Below are 18,671 nucleotides of genomic sequence, written 5' to 3' on the forward strand. Positions count from 1 at the left end.
AATTGTTTGTGTGGTATTAGTTTAAGCAGACTGTGTTTGTCTATTGTTGTGACTTAGATGAAGATCAGAACCCATTTTATGACCAACTTATGCAGAAATCCAGGTAATTCCAAAGGGTTTTCTTGCAACTGTACAGTGGCAATGTCTCAAGATTTAGCAAAAATAAACCTTTATTGAACATACAGTAACACAAATACTACAAATCCACATAGCAAACAATCAAAATGAAAAAGGGTCGCCACTTATTATTATTTTAATAAAAAAAATAAAAGTAAAAAAAATATATATATATTTTTTTTTGTTGGGTACCTGGCTGGCGTCCCCGAGCAGCGGCGCGCATTTTACAGCAGTGGCGCTGCTCCGCCACTATTTGTATATAGGAAACATTGAACAGCATAGTAAAACATTTCTTTATAGATCAGGAACCATTACAAACATGAATTAAATTGGGAGAAACAGCATCTCTGTGGCCTTGTGTTGGCATAGTGTGAACGCTGGTTAGAACATAAACAACTGTTAGTGAGACTTAAATTCAGAAAGACTATTAAAATATAACTACAGCTCTCAGGACATCAGGAGGAGGAAACAGCTAGCTTGGCTCTCATAGTTCAAAACAATGCAGTGTGGATTCGCTCGTGGAGTTTAAGGTGAATATTTTGAGAAAAAGTTTTCCCACACTCTTAAAACCACTATGGTTTTTCTCCTGTGTGAACACGATGATGGATTTTGAGTTCACCTGATGTTCTGAAAGTTTTTCCACACTCTTCACACCAGTACGGTTTCTCTCCTGTGTGAACACGATGATGTGTTTTGAGAGCACCTAATGTTCTGAACATTTTTCCACAGTCTTCACACCAGTACGGTTTCTCTCCTGTGTGAACACGATAATGGATTTTGAGTTCACCTGATGCTCTGAACATTTTCCCACACTCTTCACACCAATATGGTTTTTCTCCAGTGTGAATACGATTATGTATTTTGAGAGCATCCGATCTAGAGAATGTTTTTCCACACTCTTCACAGCTGTATGAGTTTTCTCCCGTGTGAATACGTTGATGTATTTTGAGAGTATCTGATCTAGTGAATTTTTTCCCACACTCTTCACACCAGTATGGTTTTTCTCCTGTGTGAATACGTTGATGTGATTTGAGATGACCTGATGTAGTGAACGTTTTCCCACACTCTTCACAGCTGTATGGTTTTTCTCCAGTGTGAATACGTTGATGTGTTTTGAGAGCACCTGATTGAGTGAATGTTTTCCCACACTGTTCACAGCTGTACGGTTTTTCTCCTGTATGAATACGTTGATGTTTTTTGAGAGCATCTGATCTAGTGAATGTTTTCCCACACTCTTCACAGCTGTTCTTTTTTTCTCCTGTATGAATAAGCAGGTGGCTCTTTAAATGTCCAGATATTGTAAAGGATTTGTCACATTGCTGACAGCTGTGACGTCTCTCTCTTCCTTTCGGTTTCTAGAACAGATGGACAGAGAAAGAGAGAACGTAAATCTAAAAAGCATAAATACATATACAGTTAACAATAAAAACTCACTTAATACAAACCTTCAGTTAACAAAATATTACTTTTACTAATTGTGTTTATTATATTTGTATTATATTTGATACAGTAATACAGCAACATTCTAACCAAAGTAAATACCAAAGGTGGGGGAATCGAGTCACATGACTTGAGTCGCATATTTTTGGACTTGAGACTTGCTTGACTAACATTGATAAAATCCTCGACTTGACTTGGTATTCATGACTTGAGACTTGACTTAGGCTTGAGACAGATGACTCGAAAGGACTTATTTGCATTTGTATTGTATGAAGCCACTAAAGGTCAATGAAAAAAAAAGAGAGAGAGGAAGTATCTTGTTCGGAGGAGAAAATTACCGGTGCGCCAAGTAGGAAGTGGAGCGCACAGGAGACAACCGTTTAATTGCATACTGTTGGGGAAATATTTTCCAAGGCCCATAACTTTGACCCAGTTTATCAGTTCATACTGTCCTGACTGAGCACACGCACGTGTAACCTTGGCCGTTGTGCTCTCAGTGTTTTGTCTCCCTGTTCCTGCCTGTTGGCGTCAGCTGATAGAGGTGTTATCATTCTATCTTGTTATGCACAATGTTGACTATTCTCTCTGAACTAGGTAAATACATGGATCTGGGGCAGAATTCTTCAGAATTGACGTGGCAACTCTACCGTGAAGTCAGATCCTCTGACTCTTTGACTTGTTTTGTGAATTCTCCGGCCGTAGCTCTTAAATAAACCATCAGTGTTTGACATCAAAGCTCCTGCTCTCCCAGTGTCTCCTTCCTGAGTCGGTGACTCCTCCTGCATTGCTACACAGAAGTTTCCCCCACACAGACTGTTATGTTTATTTGGGGAAATGGCAGTGCATACAATATTTGAGATATATTTCGAACTCGGACTTCATTTTAAGGACATTTCTTCCAGGGGTGTAGAGCCATTTGTTTAAGCACCGGATCGGCAAAACAGGAGTCTGTGAACCAGTCTGCCTTGATCTATGAATTCATGTCCTTGACTCTCACAGTATCTGCTGCCCACAGCTGTTTTATAGAATTAAAACCTCATTCACTTATGTAATCTCTGCAGCACCAGGAGGCAGTAACGTGTACCTCAGCAGAATCTGAGAAGAGCAGCACCAGCTGCAAAGAGCTGTGCCTTTTACCGTTTACTTCACCTTCATTACAACAGCTAAAGAGCGACTGCAGGCTGCTACGTTGTGGGGATTTTAAGACCGCAGAGTCTACTCATGTGCAGCCTCGAAATTTCTCCAAACAAAGTACGCCGGGCTCGATAGAATTCCAAGTATGCTGGACATTGGAACAGTACTTCGGCGGCACTCAATGACGTAGTATGCTTGAAATAGTGGCTCTGGAGCAGCTTTACTCGAGATTGAGAAACACCCTGTCTGTGTGTGTGTGTGTGTGTGTGTGTGTGTGCGTGCGTGCGCGTGTGTGTGTTCTGCTCCGCTCTGTGGGTTTGTGTCTGTCCGACAACGGCATTTATTTTTTATAATTACCATGGACACTAATTTGCACACAACTGACCAACTCCATAGGTATATGTGGGTGGATGAAAGAAGTTTGTTAATCTTAATCTCGATGTAGTGCTTAGTCCTGTCGGAGTGCACCGGAACACACACACACCCTTTAGAACTAGGGTTTTAATTTCAGAGCCCAATTGTTGTTAATGTTGAAAATAAAACTCTAGTTTTCATAACCACTGTCTTTTAACGGATGTAAATGCAGAAACTGTGGTTATTCATCAGGATTTCGTATGACTCTACTTGCTTGAGTCTCACCCCAGTAACTTGAGACTTGCACATGTATGACTTACTCCCACCTCTGGTATACAGGAGACAGAGGGAGATGGCATCCTGTCACAGCGTGTCTCAGTATGCTCTGTTCGTCTTGTGTTGTTTGTGTTTGGTCTAATTATTGTCTAAACCTTGTTGAGTCTGTATGAAACGTCATTTTGAGAGACCATGCTTTTGATCCTCTGGATTACTTTTGCCTTCTGCAGACCATGTCTGGCCATACAACTTTCCAAGACACACCTGGGCACGAATCAGATATGACGAGGAGCCCCGGCCTCTACGCTGCTACAGCCGCAAGGCTATGCTAGAGCTACAATGTGATTGGACTCCTACGAATACATCAAGCCATCTCTGTATTGGATGACACCCCTAGGGAGCCGCTTAGAAACACCAGGAAAAAGAGACGAGGAAGGAGGGGAGGCGTTCAGAATCATCGGAGATTCAGCCAGCCACCACTCACCATCCATCATTCTCACAAACCTGCGCTCATTGAGCAACAAGTGGACACACTAAGGACATACACAAGGTACTGTCATGAATTTCGTGAGGCCTCTTTATTATGTTTCACGGAAAGTTGGCTACAATCTACAACGACTGAATCTCTCTTTGAAGTACCCGGATTCACCCTTGTTCGAGCAAACAGCGATACGAACTTTGAACTATTAATATATATATTAATGTATATTAATGATCTGTGGTGCCGATCATACTCAGTAAAATGTAAAACCTGTGATGCCAACGTTGAAATGATTGGCATGACGTTAAGACCCTTTCATCCTCTAATCTGCCTAGAGAATTCGGATGTATTTGACTGTTTGTTGTTTACGTGGCTCCCAGCGGCAGAGCGTCACTGGCGGCCGGCTCCGTCGCTGACCGAGTTCACGAGCTGCAATTCAGCCACCCCGATTCACCGGCAATAGTGCTCTGGGACATGAAGCAATGTCGCCTGGAGACTGTGTTACCTGGGTTCCAACTGTATGTTAGGGATCACACCAGAAAAGACAATATCCTGGACAAATGCTTCGTAAATGTTAAAGGAGCATATGTGACTAAATGTAGACCACCAATACTGAACTCTGAACATAATGTTGTGAATATGATACCAGTGTATAAGACCAAACTGAAGAGAAGTAAACCAGTAAAGAAAGTAATAAGGACATGGTCAAATGAAATCACCTGCTTCCTCTGACAAAATTCCCATCAGTGTCGAAGAGGTCAGAAAAACATTTCAGTGCACCAAGACCAAGAAAGCTGCTGGGCCAGATGGGTGCAGCGGTTTTCTACTGAGAAACGTTGCTACTGAGCTGGCTCCAGTGTGGCAACCCATCTTTCAGGCTTCCATTGATACGCACACCATCCTTCTGTCATGGAAAACTACACACATAAAACCACTGCCCAAAAGAACATAAGGACTGCAGACCAATAGCCCTCACCTCAGCGATTATGAAATCATTAGAAATAACTCTGCTCCGATTTCTTATCAGTACCACACAAGACAAACTTGATCCATACCAATTTGGCTATAAGCAAGGCGGTGGTACGGAAGATGCTGTTGCTAATTGGGTTCATATCATTACTAAACATTTAGATAAACGTCACACCTATGCAAGAGCCCTCTTCCTAGACTTCTCAGCAGCATTCAACACAATACAAGCAGACATCTTGGTGTCAATAATTGCCAAAATGGAAGTAAATTCATACCTAATTTACTGGTATGCCGCTTTCCTCATCAGTAGAGAGCAACTTGTGAAGGTTAACAAAACAGGGGGCTGCGTGCGTTCAGCTGTGCTCTTTACTAGCTTTTTAAGCTTCTTTTGAGTACTTTACTGAACTGCTGTCTATAGTGTGTATTGACTTTGACCGTCTAGTCCAGGGGTGGCCAACCCGCTTTGCCCAGTTTCATGCGGCTCTTCAGTTAATATCGAATTTGATATGTGTGAGTGTGGGGGAGAGACACGGACTCCTGACAGTTAAACCTGATATTTAGTAGGTCTGTTAAGTATTGAATGCTGGTCAGTGTTTCCCCTACCATTGTCTTGGCGGGGCGCTGAAGGTATTTTTTTTATTTAAAATAAAAAAAATATATATAGAGCATCAAATTGCAACTGAAGTAATCTATCTACGGTCACCTTTCACATTGAACATGTGCTCTTTTATTAAATAAACTAAACGCCTATGTTATTTATCCAATGTATGTGCATGTTTCAGTGTCCACTGCTTTGCGTATTCACATTTGACAGAAAACAACAATGAAACGCCAGCAGAAGAATAGTCTAATGAGTTGGGGGGGGAAAAGACAGGAGATGTGAGTTGGTTTATTCAGTAAATTAGCTCAGGATAATTGGATGTTCTGTCTACACCTGTTGATGTGAGGCTAATGCAGGATTTGCTAGCTTGATGCTACCGGCATTTAGCGGCAGTGACTCAACAAATTGCCTCTTAAAATGTATCGTTAGCAATGTATGACAAGCAGACTGCTTGTTTAATGTTAGACTCACACCAATAGCTCAATATGATCATAACACCATTGCTTTCATATCAGAGATCAGATGAGGTGGAGCTGCCTCCAGCATGGCTTGGATAAAATCGCTCCGTTACTTTCGTCCCGACTCTCCCTACGTGTGTATGTGTGGTGTCAGGTGTCAGTATGAGAGGATGACAGCGTGTCTAATTTGTATGTGGCCCAAGAGCCAATCACAATAATACCTGTGATGCAGTGAACCAATCACCTTTGAGGCAGGGAAAACCTATCGTTGATTAAACACTATCCGACCATGAACTGAGTTTGATCCTAAAATGAAAGGGAAGAAATGCACAGCTAAGGGAAAATGTGAAGACGAACATTGGACGTTTTTAGTAGAGTTCATATTTTTTTATCGAACGCAATTGCAAGCCATTTTGCCTTATATGCCAGACAGCATCAACCCATTTCAAGGCTTCAAATCTTCAGCGCCACTTCACCTCACTCCATGCTAACATCGACCAGGACTTCCCAAAAGGTACGGAACTTCGCAAGCAGAAGATAAACACCTGTGTGGGGAGGGTCTTTGAGAGTGTGTGTGTGTGTGTGTGTGTGTGTGTGTGTGTGTGTGTGTGTGTGTGTGTGTGTGTGTGTGTGTGTGTGTGTGTGTGTGTGTGTGTGTGTGTGTGTGTGTGTGTGCGTGCGTGCGTGCGTAAAGTTTCAAGACTCAACACACAGACTGAAGTCCCCGTCTCTGATGAACTGATCACAGACCCCAGTGTGGTTGTGAAGGCCGACATCACAACACCTCAGGAAGAGACTGTGGAACTGCACAGAGACTCTGCAAGGAGGGTTCTGCTCAGCATGAAGCAGTCTGAGATCAGGCAGCACTGGTGTGGACTCAGATTACAGGGAAAGCTAGCTGTTTAAACCATCAGGATTCACAACAACACCTAGAATCCACTGCACACATAACAAATGGATATAATGCATACAAACGCCTGTATATAGCCCGTCATGACCGTATTGCGGACATTGAGTCTGATGCGGTACAAAACATCGTACCATCTAGCGCAGCAATGTACAAGCACATTGTAGAGTGTTACCAGAATGGTTTTGTTTTACCCATGATGTCTTTGCTAACATCCCAAATACACCTGATGTTGTTTTTGTTGACACCAACCACAGGGACGTGCTAATATTAGATGGACATGGACATTACATGATTCATATTAGAAGTAGGCTGTGCCTTTGAGCTGTACATGGACCAGACTTTCCAGGTTCCGTGTGTGTGTGTGTGTGTGTGTGTGTGTGTATGCGTGCGTGCGTGCACAAAGTTTTAGATTTTAATTTTATCTGTGTGTGAGAGAGGCAAGGAAGAAAGTGAAGGAGCACAGAGAAAGGCTGAGAACAAAATAGAGAAGGAGGGGGGGTGCACACACATCTGTGACTGTGTGTTTGATGTGGCTCTTTGCAGTAACATAGTAACATTTTTGGCTCCTAACCTCTGACTGGTTGGCCACCCCTGGTCTAGTCATTGTTGGTGATTTTAACATCCATGTTGACAACCCCCAGGACAGAGGGGCTAAAGAACTGTTTTGTGTTCTTGATAGCTATGGACTGACTCAGCATGTGACGCAGCCCACGCACAATAAGGGGCACACTCTGGACTTAATTATCTCAAAGGGTCTGAATATCTCTAAGGTTGTGGTGACTGATGTTGCACTCTCTGACCATTCCTGTGTTTTCTTTGAGAGCTCTATTTCTGTTCACACAAATGTTCAAAAAGAGGTAACCACAAAGCGATATTTAACTGAAAATACTAGGGACATGTTTACTCAGAATGTTTCTTCCACACTTGCCCCTGCTAACATCTCAGTAAATGAGCTAGTAGATCATTTTAATTCAAAAATTAAAAATGTTATAGATGCCATTGCTCCAACTAAGGTAAAGGAAGTGTCTGTCAAGAAAATATCTCCATGGAGAAAGGCCATGACTGTGAGAACATAAAAAAGAGAATGTCGAAAAGCTGAACGCAGGTGGCGAAAAACAAATCTCCAGGTTCACTTTGACATCTATAAAGAGAGACTTGTCTTTTATAATTTGGAATTGAAAAAAATCCACGAAAGTCTTTCTTCTTTGACATAATTGCCAAAAACAAGAAAAACGCACGTGCCTTGTTTGCAATGCAACTTGCAATGACTTTGCCTTCTTCACTGACACAATTCAGAAAATCAGACAAGCAGTCAGTGCCTCTGTATCAGGTGTTTTTCCACAGGCCCTGAAAACTGCAGTCATTAAACCGCTCTTTAAAAAGAATAATCTAGATGCTTCAGTAATGAACAATTACAGGCCCATATCAAACCTGCCATCTTTAGGTAAAATCATTGAAAAAGTTGTTTTTCAACAGCTGAGTAATTTCTTGAATTTAAATAACTGTTTTGATGTGTTCCAGTCAGGCTTTCGTCCAAACCACAGCACTGAGACTGCTCTTGTAAAGGTATTTAATGACATCCACTTAAACACAGACAGTGGCAGAACTTCAGTGTTAGTATTATTAGATCTCATCTACATGCTACCACTGGATCAGATAATGAAAAACAACAAAATAAGTTATCATAGCTATACTGATGACACACATTTAAATAACAATTTCACCAGGAGACTATGCTCCAATTCAAACACTGAGTAAGTGCATTGAACAAATCAATGACTGGATGAGTCAGAACTTTCTCCAATTAAACAAAGATAAAACTGAGGTAATGGTTTTTGGAGCCAAGTCAGAACGTATAAAAGTTAGCGCTGAGCTTCAGTGTGCAATGTTCAAAACAACAGATAAAGCCAGAAATCTAGGTGCAGTCATGGACTCGGACCTGAGTTTCAACAGTCACATTAAAACTGTTACTAAATCAGCCTACTATCACCTAAAGCACATATCTAGGATTAAAAGACTAATGTCACAGCAGGATTTGGAAACACTTGTCCATGCTTTTATTACATTACATGTTACTTGTTAGACGCTTTTATCCAAAGCGACTTACATACTCAATACTGTGGGCAATCCCCACAGGAGCAATTTGGGGTGAAGTGTCTTGCCCAGGGGCACAACGATATGCTGACTGCAGTGGGGTTTGAACCTGTGACGCCCTGATCCCAACACCAAGCCTGTATCCACTGCGCCACCCGCCTCCACAACGACTGCAATGGGGTTTGAACCTGATCCGAACACTAACGCGCAACCCACTGCACCACACACCTCCGCTATCTTCAGTAGACTCGACTACTGCAATGGTGTCTTTACAGGTTCCACTAAAAAATCTATTAGAAAGCTGCAGCTAATTCAGAACGCCGCTGCTCGAGTCCTCACTAACACTAAGAAAGTGGATCAGTCGCTTTGGATGAATTACGCTACTTCCATAATTTAAAGTGGACCTATCATGCTATATTTGAAACATATATTGTAGGGCCATACCTATACAAAACATGTCTGTGAAGTTTTTTTTTTTTTTAAATACCAAACAGATCACCCATTGTAGCCATGCCTCATACTGCTCAAACCCCTCTTTTGAAGCCCTGTTAGAGAAACCCAGATCTTGGGTCCTTAGCTTGAAATAAATAAATAAGAGGAGGCGGAGCTAATGCCTGATCAGAATTCTACCGGAGATAAAGTTAAATTCGGTTGTGATAAAACGCCATCCTGTTTGAACCACGTCAAGGATTATTTCTGAAATAGTATGGAGCTCAAATGCTTTTTCTCTTGCAGGTTTATCACAAGGTGAGTTCCTTTTTTTATTTCCTGCTTTTTAAAACACATGTGCTCTCCAGTACAGGTTAGCTCTGAGTGCTAGCGAGGCTTGCTAATGTAAACAAAGACGTCCAAAACATGTCAGGCATTGTTTCTGATAGCAACTCTCTGTGGGTCCGCCGCCGCTATTACGTAACAGCGGATGGAATCTATATCCGCTCGTTGTACACCCGTTTTTAAAAGACTTGGGTACGGAGGAAAAGAGACAGGGTTTTATTTTCTGATGCTGCGTGAGTTCCCCGACACACCGGGGACACATATTTATGTATAAAAAACATCACAAAGTGCATTTTGCATGATAGGTCCACTTTAAACAATTATGGTTGGTTGGGAACCCTCATCCTGTGTGACGTGTCCGGTTTGAGTACCCCTCTGATTGGCCACTGTGAATGCCACTCGTAATCTCTCCTAACAGCGCTCTTATTATTGTGAGACTCTCGGGGGCAGACGCAACAACTTGCAAGAAACAGCGTCTCCAGGTTTAACATTTAACAACCTATTAATTATGCATACCCACTTAACGGGAAGAAACTCAGCTAACAGACGATATTAACTATTTTACCTACAAGGAAAAGAAGTCCAACAACAAGTCTAAATCAACACTTAGCGAAACAGGCTAACGGCTACTTTAGCACATAACTGGCAAAAACGATCTTTTCTACGTCATGCTGAGATTCCACAGATTCCATTGGTATAAGGTTCATCACTGTACGACCAAAACTCACTGAACTAGCATAGGAAAGAGCAAGAAATGTCATGTTTACATGGATTTATGAACTGCCCCTAATTACCATCCCCCTTCCAGAGACACACTGTCAAACACACTCAGACCTGCTTGGTATGACATTGAAGAAGTTACATTAAATAATACAAATAAACTACAATTAAATGACTGTTATTTAATCTTCACATCTTGTAATCACATACTTGGGTGTAATGATTGACCATCTGCTGTCATGGAAAGAGCACATTGAATATCTGTGCAAAAGGACAAAACAAAGAATTTATTTAATCCTTCGCCTTAGGTCTTTTTGGACGAGCAGAGAAATTCTTCAGTTGTTCTTTACATCTGTGATTGTGTCTGTTCTGCAGTACTGTAATGCTACCTGGCTGGTACAAGTGTTTGTCAACAGCTTTAAAATCAAAACTGCTCCACCTGTTAAAATCTGCTCAAAGATCAGAGACTTTCTGACTCAGCAGTAGGGCTGCACGATTAATCAATTTTAAATCGAAATTGCGATTTTAAATGATGCAATTACCAAATCACAAAGCCTGCGTTTTTTTTCCTTTTTTCTTCTTGTGTGTCAGTCATCCACACCAATCAGAAGTGCTGTGCTCCATATGTAATAGCCATTGTTAACCAATCAGAAGTGGCCCAAGGTAACTACACATACACCCAACAACAACACTGCACGTTAAACGCCCATGTGTGAAGACTTTTCTAGCAACATTCATGGTGTGGATAAATGGCTTCAGCCGAGCCAGAAGCAACGTTTGACAATTTAGGTACAATCTGTAGAGGAAACTTCTGTGTAGCTATGCAGTGGGAGTCACCGACTCAGGAAGGAGACACGGGAAGAGCAGTAGCTTTGATGTCAAACACTGGTGGTTTATTTGGAGTTAACGGCCGGAGGATTCACATCACAAGTCCAAGAGCCAGAGGTTCTGACTTCACGGTAGAGTTGCCACGTCAATTCTGGAGAGCCTCTCTCTTGCCAGCCCATCTAACTGGTTTCGCAGAGAGTAAACAACATATTTGAGGAGATAGCCTAAACAGTGTGGGAACACTGAGCTACTTGCCTCGGACACCTATGACCTCGAAGATTTTACCTTGGAGTCCACAAATACAGAGAAGGAAGTGTCCCAGTGTACCCACAACACAGACCATCTGTATCCCAGTATTGACCGGTCACAGAATGGGAACAATAACATTATTGGCTAAGCAGCCTGTGTCCTTAAAGAAGGTAAACAGACATCAAGGTTTGTCCTGTATGTCACATCTTGGCGTCTATGACAATTATTTCCATAACACAATCAGTGAAGAGTCTATGTATTATATTTTATTTAATGAACCATGAACTGAGAGAAAGACCTGCAGGTGTGTGTGTGTTTTATTTATGGAAACACTCTCCTGTGGATGTCCTTTTAGATTATATATATACATCGCAAATTTAATCGCAATATCTGTCAGAACAATTGCAATTAGATTATTTCCCCAAATTGTGCAGCCCTACTCAGCAGACCATAATAACCTGAGAGGTTGTCCAACAACATCACCTGGGACCCAAAGCATGCTCTGAACAGAGAATATGAACTGCTAGCATCTAATGGAGATTCAATAAAGTCAGACTGAAGCATCCTTTGTGCTCCAGTCAGTCCTCTCAGTAAATACAGAGCTGAATCCAGATCAAAAGCACACTGAAGGCTCTTTGAGCAGGTTGTCTCTCACTGATCCTGCTGTTATGTTAAATGTTTGTTTTTCATGTATTGTGTCTTGATATTTGTTTATGTTGATGTTACACATGGAGCTGCTGTGATGCAAGTCACATTTCAGATTTGATCAATAAAGTATTATCGTATACAACAACGTTCTAAGCTATATCTAACCAAACAGTGCATTCATATTGTATTTTCTAAACAGGTTGTGATCTTTCATTTGGGGATAACAGTGTTAGGAATATATTGTGATGAAGTGCACACTGACCTGAGCTCCAGGGGTCTTTTTGTTCTCCTCCATGCTGCTCTCAGTGCTCCTTCTCCGGCTGTGTCTCTGAAATAATCAACACAACTACAGCTGACACAAAACAAGACAACTCAATACAACCAACAGACACAGCTAAACTAATCTAAAGCTACTTCGTAGGTTCATAGCAGAGGCGAGAAGTAACTAAGTACATTTACTCAAGAACTGAACTTAAGTACCATTAAGATGTACTTTTACATGACTTGAGTATTTCTATGTAATGCTACTTTGTACTTTTAGAACAATTCAGAGGTTAATGGTGTACTTTTACTACACTACATGTATTTAACCTGTTAAGCGCGGCAGCCCCCGCCCACTCAAGAACTTTACTTAAGATTCCAGTCTACGAGAATCTTAGGTTATATACGTATAAAGGCCCTGACACACCGGGCCGATTCCGGCCGTCGATGAGCGTCCTGTCGCCCTACTCAGATTGGTGTGTACAGCACCATAGTTTATTTTCGGCCGTGCCGACACCTTCCGCAACATGTTGAATCGGAAGGCTGTCGGCAGAATAAATCACTCCGATTGGCTGTTTAGCTTAGCGAATCAGTGCATGAGAAGCGAAACAGAAGTGAAGAAGGCACACACAGACGGCTATTATTTTTCATTTTCCAGTACCGCACTAAACATGTTTTCGATAAGTCATTATGTGAAACAGTCTGTGATGGACGAGAGTGAAAATGGAACGCACGCTATTTGTTGTTTGTGTACATCACGCAGTCTGTCTTCCGGTTTCCTCTTTTGAATGACGAATACACACTACCGCCGCTTGCTGGTTTGGAGAGTTATTGACACTCACGCATGCGCAGTGTGTACGTGCTACTTGGCCGTCGGCTGAAGTCTTGGCGGTGTGTTCCAGTGCGACTTTTTGGCAAAGACGCAGGAGACGTGAGGCGACACAACAATCGGGTCCGTCGGGACGTGTTCTTTGGTGTCAGTTTGGTGTGTCAGTGCCTTTAGAGCCAGTATTTTGTTTTCATAAGAAAGGCCACCTAATTGGGACGTCTGTAGTCAACACACTATAAAATACTACAATTCCCACATAAACAAACCACTTTGTTTTGTTTATACTGTAACTATAGAAAAACCTAAAATATGAAGCATTTTCATTGTGAGTTATACAAGAATATAATTGATTATATTTGATTATAACTAACTTTCGTTTTGAAGTATTAAACATACTATGAAAACTCACAACACCCTCTTTTCAAAACGCAAAGTTCTCAAATAGCAACAGAAACAATTGTAAGCATAGATACATATTCAAAAACCGTCAAGAAGCATTCTCCTTATGGGTTTATACAAGAATATGATTGATCATGTATGATTTATAATTAACTTTCGTTTTTAAGTATTCACTTCATACCATGATCTCAATTAACTTTCGTTTTAAGTATTCACTTCATATGAAGATCTCAACACCCTCTTTTCAAACGCAAAGTTATCAAATATCAACAGATAAAATCGTAAAAACACATACATATTACATCCGTAAAACTCCACGCATCAATATCATGAAAAGTTCTTCAGTATGTGTAATCAGGACGACCTTTTGATGAACCTGGTGTGAAAAAACACCGAAAACATAGTACCGTACAGGAATGTCCTTGGGCGAGGGGCCCATCTGTTGTAGACTCCTAAATCCATGTTGCTATCTGATGTATATCCTTGACCCTGACCATGGAGGGGTTGCAGTTTTTCGCTGGACGACATCTCCAAACGAAAAACCAGATAACTCGGTCGACAGTTGTTATGGATTTTTTAGACCTCGTAAATAATCGCTCATGACTTTGTGACAAGGTCAATGAGTCCCCACACAATGATAGCACAAACGAGGAACCAGAGGCATATGAAACAGCTTAGCTGGCACTCGCTCATGACATCCTGTGTGTGCAGTGTGAGATTAGGTGTATGTGGTGCCAGTGTGGTGCTGGTGGTACTTGTTGTCGTCTTTCGTTGGTGACTAGGACACATCACTTGTTGTCGTCTGTTTCTACCGTCTCTCCTGGCCTGTGACTACGACCTTGCAGTGGCTGGCGTGGACCCACGTGGCTCTCTCGGTGACCTTGACCGCTGTCTGGGTGATGAGGAGCACCTGGTAGGGACCTTGCCAATGGTTGGATTTCCAGCTCTTTCTCCGGAAGTCCTTGACCAGCACGAAGTCGCCGGGTTGGAGATGGTGAAGTGGACCAGTGGCAGGGGGTAGGTAGGGTTGCTGCTACCTGGCGTCTGATATCTGACCATGCAGTTATCAGGTAGTCGTCATCCTTTCCTGGGAAATCCACTGCGATCTGAGTGGCTCAGCGGGTAGAGATGCAGCCTGTCCCACAGAGCTGGAAGAATCGTCCTCCTCCTCTGGTGGGGTCATAGGTGACTCAGCCGCTGATCCATTCTGCACCGGTTTTCTGGTTTCAGGAATTGGCTTTACTGGAAACCCTGTGCCTGAAGTAGTTTCGCTGATTTGGTTCAATTCCTCTTGGTAGATTCCAGAGGTACTAATATCATCCATATAGTTATGATCATACACATATGCGACCTCTGATCCATTAATAATTGTTTCATTTGAAACAATTTCCCCAGGAATCCTTCCAAGGGGTCTGGTACTCCATGTTCCTCTAGAATTTCTATTGACAGCAAGGACATCTTTTTGGCTTGGGCACCCGGGGAGACCTCTGAATCAGATCGCTCTTTTCTCCTACAAGTCTCCTCCTTTTCACCGCTTGCCCCTTCCGGTCCTTCTGCACAGGTTTCCTGGGTCCAGGAGTCTACTTAGCTTCACTTGAGGCACTGTGACTGAAGTTTCCCCGCTAGGCAGGTTCAAATCCTCTTGGTAGATTGCTGAGGTATTAATCTCAACAATATAGCTAAACTCAAGTTTAAATCATTTCTCTGATCCATAAAAAGTTGTTTCAGTTAAAATAAAAACTTCCCCAAGGGTTTTCTCAAGAGGGTCGTGTATTCCATATTGCTCTGTAATTTCTATACACAGCAAGGTGATTGTTTCTCCTCTTACTCAGTTGGCCTCTAATGGCAGAAAGCACTGGGCCATAATTTACTCTTATCAGTTTAACGACCTGACAGCCCTACACCTTCATGCTGTGTGAGAACCAGCAAAAAAGAAGGAGAGATGTGCTCAAAAAATCAAATTTAAATGAATACTCTTTTTAGGGTGTAAGCGTATATCAATTAAAAATAACTGAAAAGAAAACTAATAGTGTAAAGTTAAAAAACAATGAGAAAAATAATATAAAGGTTATTTTCCATTTCCTCTTTGATACTGAGGTATTCTCCATCCAAGCTCTAATGATTCATATGCTTAATAGACAGAGTTTCGTCTTGCCATTTTTCTGCATAATTCACTATAGATTCTAACAGTTCTACTGCTAAATCCTTTGCATTGGAGCCATTGCTTGTTACTCAGATTTAAATTCCCTCTTTTGCTCTATAAAATATCCCTTGGTACAGAATTCACCAAGACAAATTCTAACTTATTGCGAGAAGATCCCACAAAAAGCCATCCTCTCCTGTGGAAGAAAGCACATTAACTGCCACCTGTGTGTGCAAAACATGTCATGTGATGTGAGACTGATAGCATCAACAGTGGATGGGTAGGCCGCAGTCATATTCCTATCTGGATTCTAAACTCAGTTGGCTCGGGTGAACCGGTCCTCTCTTCTGGAGTGAAACTACTTTCCCAGAGATTGACTTCACTGTATCCAAACCTTCTGATTTAGTTTTAAGCTAACCCTTCTCTGGACTTTGCCCCTTTCTGGTCACCCATACACGATTTCTGAATTTAAACGGAAAAGGTGTGATAGTTAGATATGACCTGACCTTTGCCCTAGGTAGCTTTTCTATACTTATAGGAATATATTCAGCCTTGTCAAATTGATTGGAATGTCCCAATTTGTTTTACAGTTTTTTATACTCCACTCTTTGGCTGCTCTAACGCCTGATACTTATATGGTAAAGACCAGATAGGTGTGATTTCTTTATCCTGCAAGGGTGACAAAAACTTTCTCATTTTTAAAGTGAGTGACATTATCCATTCCTATTTTCTCAGTTTTTAGGAAAAATACTTATATGTTCCGCCATTTTAGCAGACACTGTGTTCCAGTTGCTCTGGTCAGAGGATAAACATGTTTATGACTCCCTCCATTTATCAAAGGTCACAAGGAAATACTTATTCCCACTGGGAGTGCGGGTCAGAAAAGGACCTGCTATGTCAGCACTAAAAATGGTTAGTGGTTCTTCCTCTATTATTTTAAGATGCTCAGGATGAACTTTCTTAAACCCATCCACCTCTACACATTGAAGACATGTTGACCATGTGTGTTGTAGGTGCAATCGCAGTTTTGGTAAGAGGATTTTATTGTGGAGACAATATTTCCTCATCTGAAATAGGCCCACATGGCCTAAACTGCTGTGTAATTCACGCACAACCTAAGGAGCTTCTTCAGGTGGTACGTGAATGCTTCCACCCTTTTTCCATATTCTAGGGAATATGGCAGTCAGGTGGTTAACTCGTCCCGTGCTTTAAGCAAGGTCAAACTTCTCTATTACCCTGATAGTTAAATTATATCTTATCTATATGGCTACGGACATGATTCCATTCTACATGCCTGCCTTTAACTCTGCAATAAGACCCTCAATAGATGGGCATGTGTCAGCGTTTCACCTTTCACATTTTTGAACTGCCTTTGTTCCCACTTATTAAGCTCTTCTTTACCCGCTTTTTAATAATAATCACTATCAGTAATAATACGGATGTGTGCTATTTTTCCTTTTTTAGCAAAAGGAAGTCCCTCAACAAATGGCCTTTTCCTCAGCAGGCTGTACCTGGTATTGCACCCTTTTGCTTGCAAAGTACTTCACCTGATTTAGTTTTCATTATAAAGGCCCAAGTGGCTGCTTGGTCACCTTTTCGCAAACTCCCCTCTGTCAACAGTGTTATCTGTGGAGTAGCGGTTTTCTGTAAGGGTTTCAATGTTTCCCTTTGTGGCTTACTTCCTGAGGTCCTCTGCACCCCACATCTGGATCAGACATTATCATCTTCTATTTTCTTCATCTACTCATCATTGTTTTTGCTCCCTAAACAGTTTGTTTAGTAGCTTCAGATATTGGAAAATAAAGAGTGTATATGCACATCTTGGTACCTTGAGACATTTCCGTCAGGGCTGGATACATTTTTAATGCAAGTGCAAGATGCTTCTCTTCAGGTGATAATTTTTCCTCTGTTCCTGATCAAGTCATAGACATGAATAACACAGATTTTCTATCACCCTGGTTCCTTATCTCCACATTGTTAGTTTCTGAGAATGGGTCTCAACATACTATTTTGGTTTTTGATATTTGATATTATTGTTCTGGTGTTAAGATAATTATTTGAATCTCCCTCTTTTCTTAACAACTGGAGCTATGTCTATTTTAGATCCGACTTGGTTAAGAGTTGATTTATTCATTGGTGAGAGGAACACTATTTCCCTTGTGCTGGGGTGGGGGTGGGTAGCCTGGTAGAGTTCCTAAAAATCTCCAGATCTTCCTCTGTGCTGAGGCCATAAAACTTTTAATGGTCTTTCGTGGTCTGCTCAAATTGTCTTCCCCTCCAGAGGTCACGCCTGTCTTTGACCCTGTGTGCTGCGTGTTTCTGCAGCACCTCGGGAGCAGAGAAAAGAGGAAACCTTTTTTCCAAAAGTGCATTCTCCTTCATGAGAAAAATAGCACCACATTTAACTCTCCCTGACTTGTCTTTAAAGCGTTCTTTAAGGCTTGAATTGAGTTTTCCGTTGTGTAACGGAAAATCCCATTCCCAAACAGGGGTCAAAAGTAAATAGTTTAGTTGATTTTGGTAAAGTATTTGAGCTTTAGCTTCGCAAAAACTTTCTCATATTAGTTTTGAAGATATTTTTGGGACTTGATATCTGCTGATAGTTCCCACATAGGTTTTTTCTTAAAAGTACATTCAAAACAACCGGTATTTGTGGGTCATCTGATCACCACATTGCCTTCTGACAGTTTAATAGTCTTTATCATATTATCACACTGTGCTTGCATGCTAGGACCTATTCTCTTTGCCAGAGCTACTGCTATTTCTCCTGCATGTTTTAGCTTCCTATTAGCAGGGTTTATTAACATGGTTTGTTGATCCAGTTTAAGATTTTCAATATTTGACATTATTATTTTCCAACATTCCTTTTTCCTGAATATCATGTCTAACAATGTGGGTTTTTTTTTTTTTCTTTCTAGGAGTAGTAGATGGGATACTCCTAAATGGCATTTTTTGAGCTTTTATCCCTGTATGGTGGAGATAGGGT

General features: G+C 41.4%; 1 protein-coding gene across 1 annotated transcript in view; it reads right to left on the reverse strand.

The window, feature by feature from the left end:
- Window positions 1–208: 208 nt before the first annotated feature.
- The window catches only part of LOC117534740 (zinc finger protein 239-like), a 311,675-nt gene continuing 293,212 nt past the window's right edge, over window positions 209–18,671 (reverse strand). The window contains exons 3-4 of the mRNA XM_034198991.1: window positions 12,316–12,381; window positions 209–1,472 (exon numbers count right to left, since the gene is read on the reverse strand). Of these exons, the coding sequence (XP_034054882.1) occupies window positions 690–1,472; window positions 12,316–12,381 (849 nt within the window). The 3' untranslated portion in view covers window positions 209–689. The remainder of the gene's footprint in view (window positions 1,473–12,315; window positions 12,382–18,671) is intronic.

The sequence above is a fragment of the Gymnodraco acuticeps genome, unplaced genomic scaffold, assembly GCF_902827175.1.
Source record: "Gymnodraco acuticeps unplaced genomic scaffold, fGymAcu1.1, whole genome shotgun sequence".
In the NCBI taxonomy this organism is placed as follows: domain Eukaryota; kingdom Metazoa; phylum Chordata; class Actinopteri; order Perciformes; family Bathydraconidae; genus Gymnodraco; species Gymnodraco acuticeps.